The sequence below is a fragment of the Polistes dominula genome, unplaced genomic scaffold, assembly GCF_049000335.1.
Source record: "Polistes dominula isolate Pdom_NZ unplaced genomic scaffold, Pdom_raw_medaka contig_73, whole genome shotgun sequence".
Taxonomy (NCBI): Eukaryota; Metazoa; Arthropoda; class Insecta; order Hymenoptera; family Vespidae; genus Polistes; species Polistes dominula.
Genome location: NW_028300951.1, coordinates 8092413 through 8108026, shown reverse-complemented (window position 1 = coordinate 8108026; position 15614 = coordinate 8092413). Strand labels below are relative to the sequence as shown.

General features: G+C 26.1%; 2 protein-coding genes across 4 annotated transcripts in view; one reads left to right on the top strand and one right to left on the bottom strand.

Moving 5' to 3' along the window:
* LOC107069506 (unconventional myosin-Ie) overlaps window positions 1-6605 on the top strand; it is a 56966-nt gene extending 50361 nt beyond the window's left edge. For all 3 annotated transcript variants that reach the window (XM_089172148.1, XM_089172147.1, XM_015326886.2), the window contains exons 14-21: window positions 1038-1254; window positions 1439-1669; window positions 2256-2540; window positions 2718-3013; window positions 3094-3245; window positions 3526-3951; window positions 4029-4373; window positions 4529-6605. In XM_089172148.1, coding sequence (XP_089028274.1) covers window positions 1038-1254; window positions 1439-1669; window positions 2256-2540; window positions 2718-3013; window positions 3094-3245; window positions 3526-3951; window positions 4029-4373; window positions 4529-4605 — 2029 coding nt within the window. In that variant the 3' untranslated portion in view covers window positions 4606-6605. The remainder of the gene's footprint in view (window positions 1-1037; window positions 1255-1438; window positions 1670-2255; window positions 2541-2717; window positions 3014-3093; window positions 3246-3525; window positions 3952-4028; window positions 4374-4528) is intronic.
* On the bottom strand, window positions 5973-14715 carry Ehbp1 (Eps15 homology domain containing protein-binding protein 1). The gene is given in 18 exon segments (XM_015326928.2): window positions 5973-8940; window positions 9056-9244; window positions 9324-9541; window positions 9780-9877; window positions 9880-9922; window positions 10003-10197; window positions 10280-10393; window positions 10473-10562; window positions 11059-11229; window positions 11446-11674; window positions 11755-11918; window positions 12010-12199; window positions 12394-12624; window positions 12717-12852; window positions 12948-13159; window positions 13240-13421; window positions 13549-13756; window positions 13929-14715. Coding segments are annotated over 18 exon segments (2856 nt in total). The 5' UTR covers window positions 14033-14715; the 3' UTR covers window positions 5973-8858.
* Between the last annotated feature and the right edge of the window lie 899 nt (window positions 14716-15614).

Sequence of the window (15614 nt, the reverse complement as noted above, 5' to 3'; positions counted from 1 at the left end):
ACCTTGAATAAAGAGAATAAGAGTGACGAAATTAGCTCTTGAATCAAATTTAAACGTTTTACAATTACTGAAATATATTCATGAGTTAAAAGATTAACTTTACTTTTAGAATGTTTTTTTTTTTAATTTTAATATTGAAACACCTATGAGTAGACTATTTTACACTTACCGTACTATATACGTTACAGTTTATTAATAAAAATGTACTATGCACTAGTTAAATTCATGAATATGCATGAACTTACTGTACCATATATGAAACGGACGATTTCCAACAACCCTTGCATAAAATTTACTTTGTGAGAATTTTCTTCTGGTGATTTACAAAATGTCTCCAGTTATATTTATAACGAAAATACATATTAAAAAGAATTCTTATTAAATTAGTAATTAAATCTAAATAGTCAAATGTTTAATTTTATTATATAAAATAAATGTTATTAAAATATCTTATAACTAAAAATTCCAATGATAAAAATCTTGATGAATCAACATATAACAAATGATATGTTAATTTCTTATGATTATATTTAATAATTAACTCTTTATTATTTAATAATTAGACTCCAAATTTGTATGTGAATATTGGTCTACTTTTTTTATTCTCTGAAATTAATCGATTTGATAAATGAACGTGTCGTACAAGTTTGGGAGTGATCTCTCATGTTTCTAAGTATTGCTGAGAACGAAAGAATAATGTGAGTTAAACACACAAAAAAAGAAAAAGTGACAAAGCGAAGAAAACTAGAAGTAACGAAATAGGATTTAACTGACTTTTTTTACCCGACATCATTCCATGTTGTTTGTTAAAACAATGGGGGTATTAAAATGGTGTATACTTGTAGATTTAAAAAGAAATTTACATCATTCTCATTCTCAGCGAGTTGTCTTATATTGAATTTATAGCATTAAAAAGTTGTAATTAACAAGTTCATCAAAATAGTCATCACATTTTCTTCTTCTTCTTCTTCTTTGTCTTCTATAATAAAAAACCATTTAACGAGTATTAATTAAATATATATATATATTTATTTTAGCCCTTTGGTACGTAATCTTTATCCACCTGAAAAAGATATTTACAAAACGAAAACATTACAAAAATCTCGGCCAACAACTGCAGGAAGTAAAATAAGAACTCAAGCAAGTCGTTTGGTTGGACAATTAATGAGATGTACACCTCATTACATTCGTTGTATTAAACCTAACGAAACGAAAAAACCTAGGGATTGGGATCAGGTCAGAGTCAAACATCAGGTAAGGTTAATTTAGATAATAAACGTTTCTAATCATTCAATTTTTCTTTACTTGATAAAATTTCATTGATGTAATTCAGCAACGTAAAATGCACATACACCACGTATACCCATAAAGATATGTGGAAAATACTTACACGATAAAAAAGAAAAAAAAGTTGTTAATTGTTTAAACAATATTTTAGGTCGAGTATTTGGGTTTGAAGGAAAATATCAGAGTACGTAGAGCAGGATTCGCTTATCGAAGACCATTTGCAAAATTTCTTCACAGATATGCGATTCTCACTAAAGAAACTTGGCCACGTTGGACCGGTGATGAGAAACGTGGCGTGGAATACATACTTGGAAGTATTAACATTGATAGATCGCAATATCAACTTGGAAAATCAAAATTATTTATCAAGGCACCTGAAACGGTAAATCTTAGAGATTAATTGTTTTAATTTGTTTAAATAAAATGAGTATTTTTTACTCGAACAATTTTAACCCTTTGAATGCTAAATACATTCTTAGCTGAAGTGTTCAATAAAAAATAAACAAATTGTTTTTAAATGTTTAGTAAGAAAAGAATACTTGTTTCGTATATGTAAAGTATGTTTGTTGTTTCGTGTGATTGATTTTACTAATAAATTATATTTAATAATTAAAATTATTGTTTCTTACATAATTTTAACATGACATGATTCAAAACATAAAACAATATTAAATTATTTGTATTTACATTGACAAACACGTATACGTGTCAATAATCTACACTGGAAACTTTTAGCAAGCGCATATATGCGTTCATATAGCATTCAAAGGGTTAGTCGAAGATATATCCAATTTATTGATCATCGTTGTATAGTTCGTCAACGATAATTAAAACATTTATTACTAAAGTAATTTGTAAATTAATTTTTTAAACTAATAATAATAAATATAAATATAATTTATATATTTTAAATTTGTAATAAATGTCATTAATTATAAACTTGATCATTTATAAAATTAATTTCGTAGCTTTTCATGTTGGAAGAAGCGAGGGATCGAAAATACAATTTGTATGCGCGAATAATACAAAAAGCTTTTAAAAAATATTTCACGCGAAAGAGACAGGCCCAACAAAAACAGGAAGCTGCTGATTTGTTGTTCGGTCACAAGGAACGTAGACGAGCAAGTTTAAATCGAAACTTTGTGGGTGATTATATTGGAATGGAGGCTAAACCATTGACGATGAATTTAATTGGTAGAAGAGAGAAGGTCTTATTCGCAGAAATTGTTAAGAAATATGACAGAAGGTTTAAGGTGAGAGATATAACAAAACAATTATATTCCTTTTTCTTCTTATTCTTATTCTTCTTCTCATTATTCAGTTACGAATAATAATGATAATGATTAAGTAAAGAGAAGAGGAAACATTTCTTTCGTGACTTAGGTATTAACAATCCTAAATAATTAACATTGTTTTGTATTTAATCTCAGGTATGCAGAAGAGATCTCTTGCTTACCGGTAAATTCCTATATTTGATTGGTCGTGAACAAATCAAAAAGGGTCCTGAAAAAGGTAAAACCGTGGAAATAATCAAAAGAAAATTATCATTCGACCAAATAAGTCACGTTTCATTGAGCACGCTACAAGACGACTTTGTTGTAATACATACTAAAGAGGATTATGCTAGTCTATTGGAATTAGTCTTCAAGACGGAATTCTTATCATTGTTGAATAAAAAATATATGGAAGAAGTTGGACACGCTTTGATAATAAGATTTAATAATAAGTTAGTAATATACTTATATGTATATATGTACATATGTGCGAGTATCAAAGAAATGATTTATATAATATTATTCTTTATAGTATAGAGTACAAAGTTAAGAAAGAGGGTTGGGGTGGTGGAGGTATGAGACAATTAATATTCAATCAAATCGATTATGGTGATAAAGAAATATTAAAATCAAGTGGAAAGGTCTTGAATGTTAGTATCGGACCAGGTTTACCGAGTACTACTAGTAAGTATCTCAATTAAAATAACAACATTTTATATATGTTATCGTTAAAACGTATAATCTAATTATTTGATATATATATAGAATAACTAGACATTTCACGAAATAATAAAGCATTTTCGTAAAAACTTATATTAAGAATTTTATTATAAACTTTTAAGTAGTTATTTTACGGAATAATAGATTTTACGTTTCAACGTTAACATATATAAATATTTTAATTATATATATATATATATATATAAATAATATTAATATAAAAATTAATATTTGTATAATTTAGAACCAAATCCGAATAGATCGACTACCATGAATTTTCATACGATTTACAAAGAAAATACTGACAATTTTCAAAGTTCTCGTACTATTGGAAAAACGGTCAATCAAATGGGTCAAATGAGAACAATAGAAAATACAGATCGTGAAGGAAACGATCAGACTTGTTCGATTGGATCGAATATCTCAACTAGAACCTCTGATTTACGACCTGTCGCAGCTACGAGAAACGTTAATTCTAACACGTCGAATACCGTTTCTAATGGTAGACCAAGCATACCACCTAATCGACCAAATTTCAGGCCAACGCTATTTCAAAACAGTACCAAAGATACTACTACTAATAAAAGTACAAATAAACAACAACCTAACAAATTGCAGAGTTCAATCACGATGATGGGAATGTTCACGAATCCTGGTGGTGGCCCACGTGGTAAATAAAATAATAATAATATTTATAAGAATGTTTTAAAAATAATAATATATCGAATGTGATTGACATGTTTTCAGGTTTGTTAAAATTTCCCCCACCACCAACGGATCCACCACCAATGCAAGATAACACGAGACATTCGTCTGGATTTAAATTACCTGCATTAAATACTAAAGAATATAACAATAATAATAACAACAATCAACATTTGTTAAATACTAGAATAAAACGTATCGAAGGTGGTGGAGCTAGTGCTAAAGATAGGAATGTATCACGTAATACGGTTAATCCTAATCAAATGCCTCCACAAAAACCGCCTCCACCAAATTTACCTAAGGTCAAGGCAATTTACGATTACAGCCCACAAGATCTCGATGAGCTTGCATTAAAGGAAGGTGACGTAATCGAAGTACTCAAAGAACGTAAGTTGAAAATTATAACATAATGATGTACTCAAACATGAACTATAATCCATGTATTCATGTACGTGTATATTTTTCTTTTTTACGTCATCGTATACGTATCAATTACGTAGGATTTTTTTTCTCATTTGGTTCTTCTCTTTTTTTTTTCTTAGACGAGGGTGGATGGTGGCACGGAAGACTGAAAGGAAAAACTGGCCTTTTTCCTTCGAATTATGTAGCAAAAGTATAGAATAATATTAGCTGAAATTAAATTCAAATTTAATCTTTAGTAAATTTGTATAAGAAATAAAGAATTATTATAACAACAACAAAAATGGAATAATACAAAAGTCAGAAAAATATCTCGCGTTGTTTTTCTATTGGAAATTTTTGTGTAACGAATTAAAATTCAACGTTCTTATTATCGACAAGAAAAAACGAAAACTATAAAATGAGCGTATGAAAATTGTTGTTAATATTGTATTATTACAACGTTAATATCGCTACTATTATTATTATAATTATAATAATTATTAATATTATTTGATTAATATATGTCGGGTGTAGAAAGTAAAGTGATTTATTTACCAAAAAATGCATTTATACTTTTTTTTGTTACTAATAATAATGATTTATTCATTGCACTATTTTTGCTCTAAACGATATCGACGTCGTTGTTAAAAAATTAAATGAATAAAATAAACATTATTGGAAATATATAAAATATAAATAACTTGGCAAAATTGCAAATATAAAACGGTGATAAAAAATGATAATATATGTACGAAATGACTAGTAAATATATACCTAAAGATATATATGTTGGTAAAAATATGACAGCCTTGAACAATCCAAAGAATCTATTATACAATAAGCTTATTCTTTGTGATAATTATTCGTTTATGATCTTTTTATATTACGCAAATCATGCAACCTATATTACATTGTCTTTAATATTATTACTTTTGACATGCAAAAATATAAAATGAATCATGCATATTTATTGTTAATGCGTTAGAAAGAGAATGTATGTATGAATATATATATATATACAGGTGGGTGAGTTAACGTTAATATCTCTGTTTTTTTAAAAGATACGTCAAATATCAAATAAAAAAATTGAATTATTCAATAGAGCTAAAACGATGCCAAAAATTGTATATTTTTATGTCATATTTTTTAAAAGACACCAAGATCATTTTCATTAAATTAAACATCTTCAATATGCTTACGTTTATCTCCAAAATTTGCAAATACGTGTGTTCTTTCTTCCTTTTATTTTATTTTGTTTTTTTTTCTTTTTTTTATTGCATTTTATTCAAATGATAAATACGACATTATGTTGCGCTTTTGTTCACTCATACAAACTATTTTCACAATTAACATTGCAACCAGCAAATTAGTTTTAGCACTTATCAACTAGATTTAAAGCATTGGCAAGAATTATGTTTCATTTTGTTATAAAACTAATGTACTAACAATAAAACATAAAATAAAATAAATCAATATTAACTCATATATATATATAATAAAAAAAGTAATAGTTTGAAAAAATTATTATTCCTATATATGTGAGATTAATTTACAACTATAGTTATCGCATATTCATCCGATATTTTATGCTTCTTTTTTTCCTTTTTTTAAATCAGTAAATTATAATGATCTTACACTAATAAACATATATTTACGTGTAGCAATCTTAGGCACTGGAATAATAAATTATTATTGCATAAATATTTTGTTTGATATTTTGAATTTATCTTCTGATTAATTATCCTAGCAACGTGAACATATAATAAACAAAAATTATAATATAAATAATCATTGTGTTCATAACGCATATAAAAAGAAAAAAGAATAAATGAAATTTTTATTGCATTTTCACGTTAACATCGTTTAATCCTAGCAACGATATCTTCTGTTAAACATTTAATAGTAATAATAATAATAATCATCATCATTGTTCCGTTCAGTCGTTAAATATATTATCAAGAAGATCTTACCTAGGACATATTATTATAGCATGATTATTTACATATTCGATTTCATGTAAGATATATATATATATGTGTATATAATTTAAAAATAAAAAAGCAAACTCAATCTGCCATGCCTTGATAAAGTTATTTAGGGTATAAATATAAAAAATAAATTTATTAGGTTTTATTTTTTACATAAGCATTAGTTTAAAAAATGTAATATATATATATATATATATATATATATATATATATATATATATATATATTACATTTAAACCAAGAAATGAGATCAAGCAAGGATTTGGTTTCTTCCAATCAAACCACGAGGATACAGAAGAGATCGCTTTACAGATTTTTTTTCTTTTCTTTTTCATTATATTTAAATTTTAAATATTTATAATCCTAATTTTTATTATGTTATCGGACACATGTCAAACATTACATCTTTTTTTTTTATGCAATTTTCACGCTTTACACTTAACAATTACCAAATATTATATTATTATTATTATTAATGTTAATATTTTTATTATTATTATTATTATTATTATTATTATTAATATTATTAATTATCTTATTATTATAAATATTATTATTGTTATTATTATTATTATATCGCATATAAGATATTTACTTAAATAACAAAAAATTAAAATACATAATATTTTTCATTAAGAGAGAGAGAAACTAATGTTGTTATTTATTCGCATTGTCAAAATGTCTTAATAATAAATGGTTCTATTTAAAATCGAATTTTAAATTACTTCGATTAGTGTATTGGATATTGTTCAACGTGATATTTAAAAATAATAAAATACAGATAAATTATCACGAATAATCTTGAATCGTGATTGCGTTTTTTTCGTATTTACAAAAGTTGAACAAAAAAGAACCAATTTTGTTCAATGTTTCGAAAGGTAAATAATAATATTCGTTAATTAAAAAAAAAAAAAAGAAAAACATTAGGCCAGATGTGAATCTAAAATAAAATTTGCAAAATGCGTCATGTCTTAATGATAAAATAAATATTGTAAAAATATATAATTAAATGAATATCATGTAATATTATGCGCAAACAAATATTCCGTATAGAAAATATGAATATTGAAAGTATTTAGGAAAATTAATTTACATTACATATGTTTTCTTATTGTTAAATTAAATATTCTAAAAATTATAAACTATAAAAATTGCACACACCATAAATAGCAACTAACACCTTTTATTTTATTTTTGTTCTTTTTTTCTATTATTTTTTTTATTTTTTTATAGCAGCAGCATGGTCAAGCATGTATGTGCATAAGTTTTCTTTTTTTTTTATTCTCGTTTCTTTTTATATAAAATTTGTAATGTCCATATGGCACAAGTGTAGAATTTATATGTAGTAGTTGATGAATTTAATTTTAGTCATTATATATATATATGTTATTCCCTTTAAAATATCTCCCTTATATCTTATCAATTAGCAAAGGTAAAATTTCAATTGAAAATCATTGCTGATAACTTTTCCTATAAATATGTCTGGATTAATATACCGTCTTTTTAATATGAATTTATTCAATGATAAATATTCAATTTTTAGAGAGACCGTTCTCACTTGTGACACTCAAAGAGAAGATAAATTAGCTTTTTTTTTGCATGTTACCATATTCTAGTAATATTCGATTAAATTGGATGAGAATTAAGCAATGATATATGTATATATATTTATTTATTCGAATTTTATAAATTATCTAAATTGTGGGAGATAAAATGAAAAATGAATTTCATTTTTCATTCATTTAAAAAATGATTATCTCTGAACGATTGATTATAAATGAAACGATTATTTGCAAACACCTATTGATTTACAAATCCATAATAATATAACCGTATTAATTTATACATTTTCTCTTGTTCCTTTTTTTTTCTTTTAATCTTACATTTTAACTCGAACGTTTAATATAAATATAATGATAATTAAATGAATTTTAATATGTTCAATGTAAAATAAATGAAAATTAAAACATATTGTAACACGTACGTATCATAAATACATGTTGTTATCTATGATAAAATATCAGACCATTATTATCCCTGGAAGAGATATATAAATAAGATAAAATAAAATTCAATAATATGATAATACAGAATTAAAGACTTATAAATTATTATTATTATTATTATTATTATTATTATTATTATTATTGCTCGAATGAAAAATATTAAAAGATCTACACTGGATAATTTTTATTTTCTTTGGCAACTCCACAAGTAAACGAATATAGTGGTGCCTGTGTAATGCATACATTTGCATGACTCTCGTGACACCGTATATGTGTAACTTTTCTTATTGCTTATATATTACTGCTGTACTAGTAACTTATTATCGTTATCATTTTTGTTCTGTTTATCTTTTTTTTTCTTCTTTTCGTTCTTCTTTCTCAAAAATATCGCATATACTTTACCAACTTGTTTTACCTCTCTTGTGAACTTCTAAAGAATGAATTCTAACGATGAAAATTGTTAAAATCGGATACGTTCATTGTACGACACAATTTTTATTTCGTTGAGCTAAGCCTGCCCTTGATAAATCGCGTTCTATTTCATCGTCATCCTCGATACTAATGAAGAAAAATATTTTTCTTTCAATATTTATTTTCGGATAAAAGTTAATCGCTTATTAATGTGATAATAAAACAAAACAAAAAAATTGTAATATAAAATAAGATTACTCACGCTCTTTCTTGAGTATCAAGATGATGTACCAATTCATCTCTTTTGTTAACAATTGACACTAATTCTTCCAGTAATAAATTTTCACGCATCTTTTGTTCAGTCGTCTTTCTCCAATCTTCCACAGCGAGAATGCTTCTTAATTCGCGATTTAAAAGTTCAAAACGGTGTTCTAAATCATCTTCCTTTTCTCTGTAAAAAGATACGACGATATCTTAATACTGTATTGATTTATAAAAATATATATGTATAGGAGGAGAAGTAAACTTACAATATATTTAATTGCATTTGTCTTCTCAATAAAGCATTTTTCTTATTAACAAGCATGAACCACAGAGACATCAGTCTTTCAGTTTCATCTTCATTATCACTTTCCATGGCAGCTCTAAGTTGTTTCTCAAGTTTACCAGCTTGTATATCTATCTGAGTTTGTTCTCTCTCTAAAGCTTCAAGCTCGTTTTGAATATATGACGTCATATCTTTACCCAACTAAATATAATTCCAACATTTATTCATTTAATTGTATATTAGTTTTGTATTTATTATGTTTTAATATTCATATATTATTTAATTTTGATAATAATGCAATTAAAAGAATAAGTTTAATTTCACATATATTAAATTTATTATAAATTAAACTTATTTATTTAATTTAATTATTTTCATTTAATTATATTTTTCTTTATAATAGTAATTTAGAAAATAATTATATTATAGTATAACATACGCCTCTGAGAGTATAAGAAGTCTTATCAGGACTACTTTTGTCAGGAGAAATTCTTTCTATAATTTTAGAGAATGAATATAAAGGTGAACCAGTTTTTTCTCCACTTCGCTTGTATTACCTAGTATATTTCCATTGTACTCAGACTAAAATATATTTAAGAATTTGTTTAATCATTAAATCATAGATATATATTTTTTAATAATTATTTGTTATATAAACTGACCTTTATGCTTAATCTATCTCCAGGTGTGGATGGCGTAACACTTCTTCTTGGACTATTATTCTGATCATCCATTGATCGTCTATCACTATTATTATCATCATTATTTTGACTCGGATTAACACCCATTTTTACTTCTGCTATCAAACGTCTTGCTCTTTCTCGTAATTGTTGTTGCCTTTCGTCTTCGTTTTGAGTCTGATTAAAGTATTAACAATAAATTTGGAATAAAATTGATATTTATAACATAAAATAAAAAGAATTGAGAAAGATAATAAACCTCGATGGGACTAGTAGCAACGGAAACAACACCAGCAGGCTTCGATTGATTTCTGGCTTGTTCTAATAATTGTCTAGCACGTTCTCTCAATTCATCATGTCGACTTACTAACGGCTGTGTTGGAAAAAATCAAAAATTAGATTAAGAATATTGATCAGTTTGAACAGTTTAAAGATATAACTTAAATAATTACATGTTGTGCACGTTGTTCTCCATGCGGAGGTGAAGCGCTTTGACATTCTAAATTACCACGACTTCCTTTATCGACGGTATTAATTGAATCCTACAAAAGAATACTTAATCAATATTTTGTTATCGTACTTAAGAAAGAAATCTTGTCTGTTTCTATGAAACACATGTATAATAATATTTATGCGATAAGACAGATTTATAAATATATATCTTAAATTAAAATAAGATGTGAAAATCAACATGCACATTTAACATGCAATTGCATATAAAAGTATATACACATAGACATATTTATTGCATTAGATGCTACTGTTAGATAATACTACTGAGATATAAATATATATATATATATATATATATATATATATATATATATATATATATATATATATATATATATATATATATATATATATAATTTATATAAGAATAGCTAAATATTGAAATGAATTTTTATCGATATAATTCACATGAGATACTTAAGAAGACGCCGTACAACATTATAAATTTAAATGCTAATATATAGCGAAATATGAAAGAATAAATGCATAAGAAGCAATCATTCGCACGATTTAATTTATACTGACATCACGAACTGGCGATTGCGATTTGGTTATAGAAATTGATTGTGACCATTTATCATCGATAATTTGAATATTGTCCTCCTCATCGTCAGACCCGAATGGGTCTGTTAATTGTCGGCGAGTCATAAGTATAGGACGTTGCTGCACTTGCGGTATTCTGGATGGAGACTTGCTCTGTAGCAAATTTATACCAATTCTCCATGTTTCAATGTTAAATATAAAAATTTGTCGAGAGTATATAACGGCATAGTGTTTAGCAACAGTTACCCATGTATATATATATTATAATATAAATGACAAAGAGAGAGAGAGAGAGAGAGAGAGAGAGAGAGAGAGAGAGAGGCTGATTTAATATTACATAAATTAATAAATATGTAAAAGTATACATACTTTTTCTCTAGTCACATATTTTTCTTTCGTAGGAGACAAAACTTTTCCCAAAATACTTTTCGAACTGGCTAATATAATATCTTTAACATCTTTAACGCTGGAAGGTGATTTGTCTTTATTAAATTGATCATCTTGATTATCTGCATTCAAACTCAAATGTAATTTATTTTTTATCGTATCTATACTGATATCATCCTTTTTATATTGATTATTATCAAATGGATTTGACCTATATAAATTGTATAAATATAAATCATTAAAATATATGTCAATAATTTGATTGATAAGATTACAATAAATTGAATTTACCGTCTATTACTATCAATTTTATTTCTTTGTTCAACTTGCTCCTTTTTACGTAAATTAATTATTTCTTGTCCGAATAATTGTACGCTTACATCAGTATTATTATCTGTATTAAATCTACCAATCATATAAGAAGATTCATCAGTTGTTTTACCTATTTGATGTACCTAAAAATAATCATTATTAAATAAATAAAATTAAATATATATATATGTGTCATCATAAATTAAAAAAGTAAAATATTATTCAATTTAATACCTCTAATTCATGTCCTGTGAAATGTGCTCTCAATTGATATAAATATGTCATCACAGCTAATTTATCAGGTACAGTTAGGATATCCATATCAGCAGGTTCTATTACTCTAGGAATTCCTAGGGCTTCTCCGGCATCGAATGCTTTTTTACAATTACCTTTTACATCATGTGGTAATAAAGATTCTATATCACTATGAAGTTAAACAATTTATATGATAAATATTTTTAATATTATGTTTATATTAATGGTATTGCATCAATTGAATATATGTAAATAATTTAAAAATAATATAAATTATAAAATCAAAAAACTTATTAATAGATCATTCGAAAGATATTTTTTGCCATATTTTCAAGATTATCAAGTATATTAGTTTCAACATACATAAGGTCAGGTCTAAAATGATGAATAATGGTACAAAAAGCCATTCCATTTCTCCAAGACGTTGTTAAATTAGTAACCTTAACACTGGGATAATCTTTTGTTACTTCTTTACACCATTCCAATAAATCTTGACCAGGTGTAACTTCTTTTAATCTAGGAACATTCATTTCGTTCTTTATAAAGTCCAATGGTTGCAATGGCAATCTTAATGAACTATGTTCAATGTTTTTGCTGTAAAATGTCATACATATATAATAAATAATAAAGTATGTCTTCATAAAATTATTTTTCTTTTTCTTAGTATCTTTAATTTATAAACTTACTCATTTTCAGCTGCAACATTATCTTTCAAAGGTGATTTTTCTTTCAACGAATCTCCTATTCCTGTTAAACTTATCTCACGTATGGAATTATCTTCATCGTTCACAGGAGTTGTATCATCTTTAGATAAACTTGCCACTATTAAAAATATAAACTGCTTTTTAGAATAATAATGATATACATTTCATTGTAATTATAATGTTGTTATAAAAAATAATAAAAAAAGTGTTTACCACTAATCGGAGTGCTAGGTAATTCGCTTTCTGTAAGACTACTTGTCATTAAATCGAGTTGAGCAGAAATATCTAAAATTTCATCCATATTTTTAACTATAACTTCTTCTACATCTTCGGGTATATCCTCATTATCAAAATCATCTAATGGAGCAATATCGCTGTTATTATTAACCGACATTAAGCTAGCCATACTCTGCATGTCTTCGTCCCTATTAAACATATTTAAATTATAAATATCCCCTATTTTCATGTTTCATTAACAAAATCTCATTATATACGATAATCTTACGTTGCTTTTCCTTCTCTCAAAAATACACATGACAATGTACATTCTATTGTAGCGCTAACAATTTTTTTGGAGGTCGGTTTCAAATCTAATTTAAGTTGTTGTTGACTAGATTCAAGTGTGGCATACTTTTTCATGTTTATATTCGCAGCAGCCACATGTCGTCTTTTACCCGTCGATGAGACCTGTATTATAAATTTAATTATTGAATCTAATCCGATTTAGAGTTATATATTAGATTATATCTATAAAATATAATTCTTATAAAATATCAATAAAGATAAAATGAAATACGCATGCAGTATAGCTTACATCTTCAATAACAAAAGTCCAATCTTTGTCTTCTAATTCATGAGTCCGAGGATCTTTAAACAATGTTACAGAAACGGCATGATTGTCCGGTACTGGCCAACTAATAACACCCTTTAAGGGATCGCTTAAATTTGGTTCCCAATCTAAGGGTTCCGAACTAACTCTTCTACTACGTCTTGTCCATACGACGCTTAATTTGTTTGGTTTCCTAATGGATACAAAATAATAATAAGTATTATTAACAAAATCATCTGACTTAATAGTAATATAGTTATATACGTTACACCATGTTGTAAACATGTGAGGCAATTGAAAAAAGGTATTTTAAATATGGATCTGTATATTCCAAATTTATAAATAGATACTGATGATACACTCACCATTTCGATGTTGTCTCAAGGGTAACTTCATGATACGAAACGGTAAATAGGAATTTAGCCGCCCTTTTGTTAACTCGTTGAAGTCTTTTCCAAACGGAACTCATTTTTTTCTAATATATTCTTTGTTCTTTCTTTGTCTTCAATGTTTTTTGTACAAAATATTACCTTCGTCGAATATATAAAAATGACACTTGACCTTTACTATCTAGTTTTTTTTTTTTATTATTCTACACTCTAGTACGTAAAACTGTTAATCGCAACACATATATCTCTGATATAAATAATAACACTTCGACCAAGCAAAACTTTTTACGCTAGATTATATGCATAGTCTATATATGTATGTACGTAAGTGTATATATATAGATAGATAGATAGATAGATAGATAGATAGATAGTTTTATATATATATGACGTATAATTTAGAGAGAGTTAAAGTTATTAAATAATTATATTAAAATACGATAGGGATTAAAAGTCCAAAGTTTTTCAATTACTTATACATATGACATTTCCTTGCTCCTACACGATAACAATCATCTGTTTCCCTCCTATCATACATATATGGACGACACGAGGATTCATACGTCACTTTTCAATTTAATTTATCTCACGCACAACACCACCATATTTCTCCATTCATCTGCCATTTTTTCGATCAAGAATTTCACTATGATCTAATTCACGAGAACTCGCGTTCGATCAATCACAATAAACTTTCCCAATTAATTCTAAATTTCCTCGAATGACGAAACCCTTTCAGTTTATTGATCCCGTATCACGTAAGACTATGATGAGAAACTAAACTGATGTTCTGTCGTCATCGCTAGTGCTATCTAGCGCACGATCTATGAAATAACACGACAAATGAATAATGGCGGATTTGAAAATATACACGTCGGTAAAATGTTAATTGTTATCATTAATATACACATATTGACATATTTTTTATTCATGTATTTTTTTCCTAAATGATATTGAAAAAAGTACATTTCGAAATTTATGGATAATATATGATATAAACATTTCCTGTAAGACAAGATAAAAAGACAAACTCATTTAAATATTTATAGAAAAAAAAAAAACATGATTTGAACGAACAAAAACTGTTTACATAATTAGTTTTAATTATTTTAATTAAAATTCTGTATTCAATGTCATTGCTTTTATTCATTTTTTTTTTCCATTACAAATTTATCTGACAATTACAAATATAAATATTGTTTTATTATTTTTGGACAATTATTTTCATCTATATTTATTTCATTTAATTGAAATAAAATAAAATTTAAGCGAATTTTTCATTCTATACATTTTGCAAGGATTCATGGCATAAACTTTTCCGTTCAATTTTTATAACGTGAGGCTTAAAAGATAAAACATTTTTTTCTTCGATTTTCAATAAATGTTTTCATTTTTTCGTGAAAATTCTTTTCAATATGTTTTCAAGGTTTTATTCAAAATAATCTTTATAAAGAAAATATATATTACTACCTGAACCTACTTACATCATAACTGTAATTAATAACTGTAATAACTACCTTGTTAAAACATTCGCAACATTCAACTGATTGATTCGAAATTTCTAGATTTAACGAGAAACTTTAATTATTCTTCAAGTAAGCATTGAAAAGAGACAGGAAAGCTTTACAAATTTTTTAAAACTTCGAAAATAAAGAACTAAAG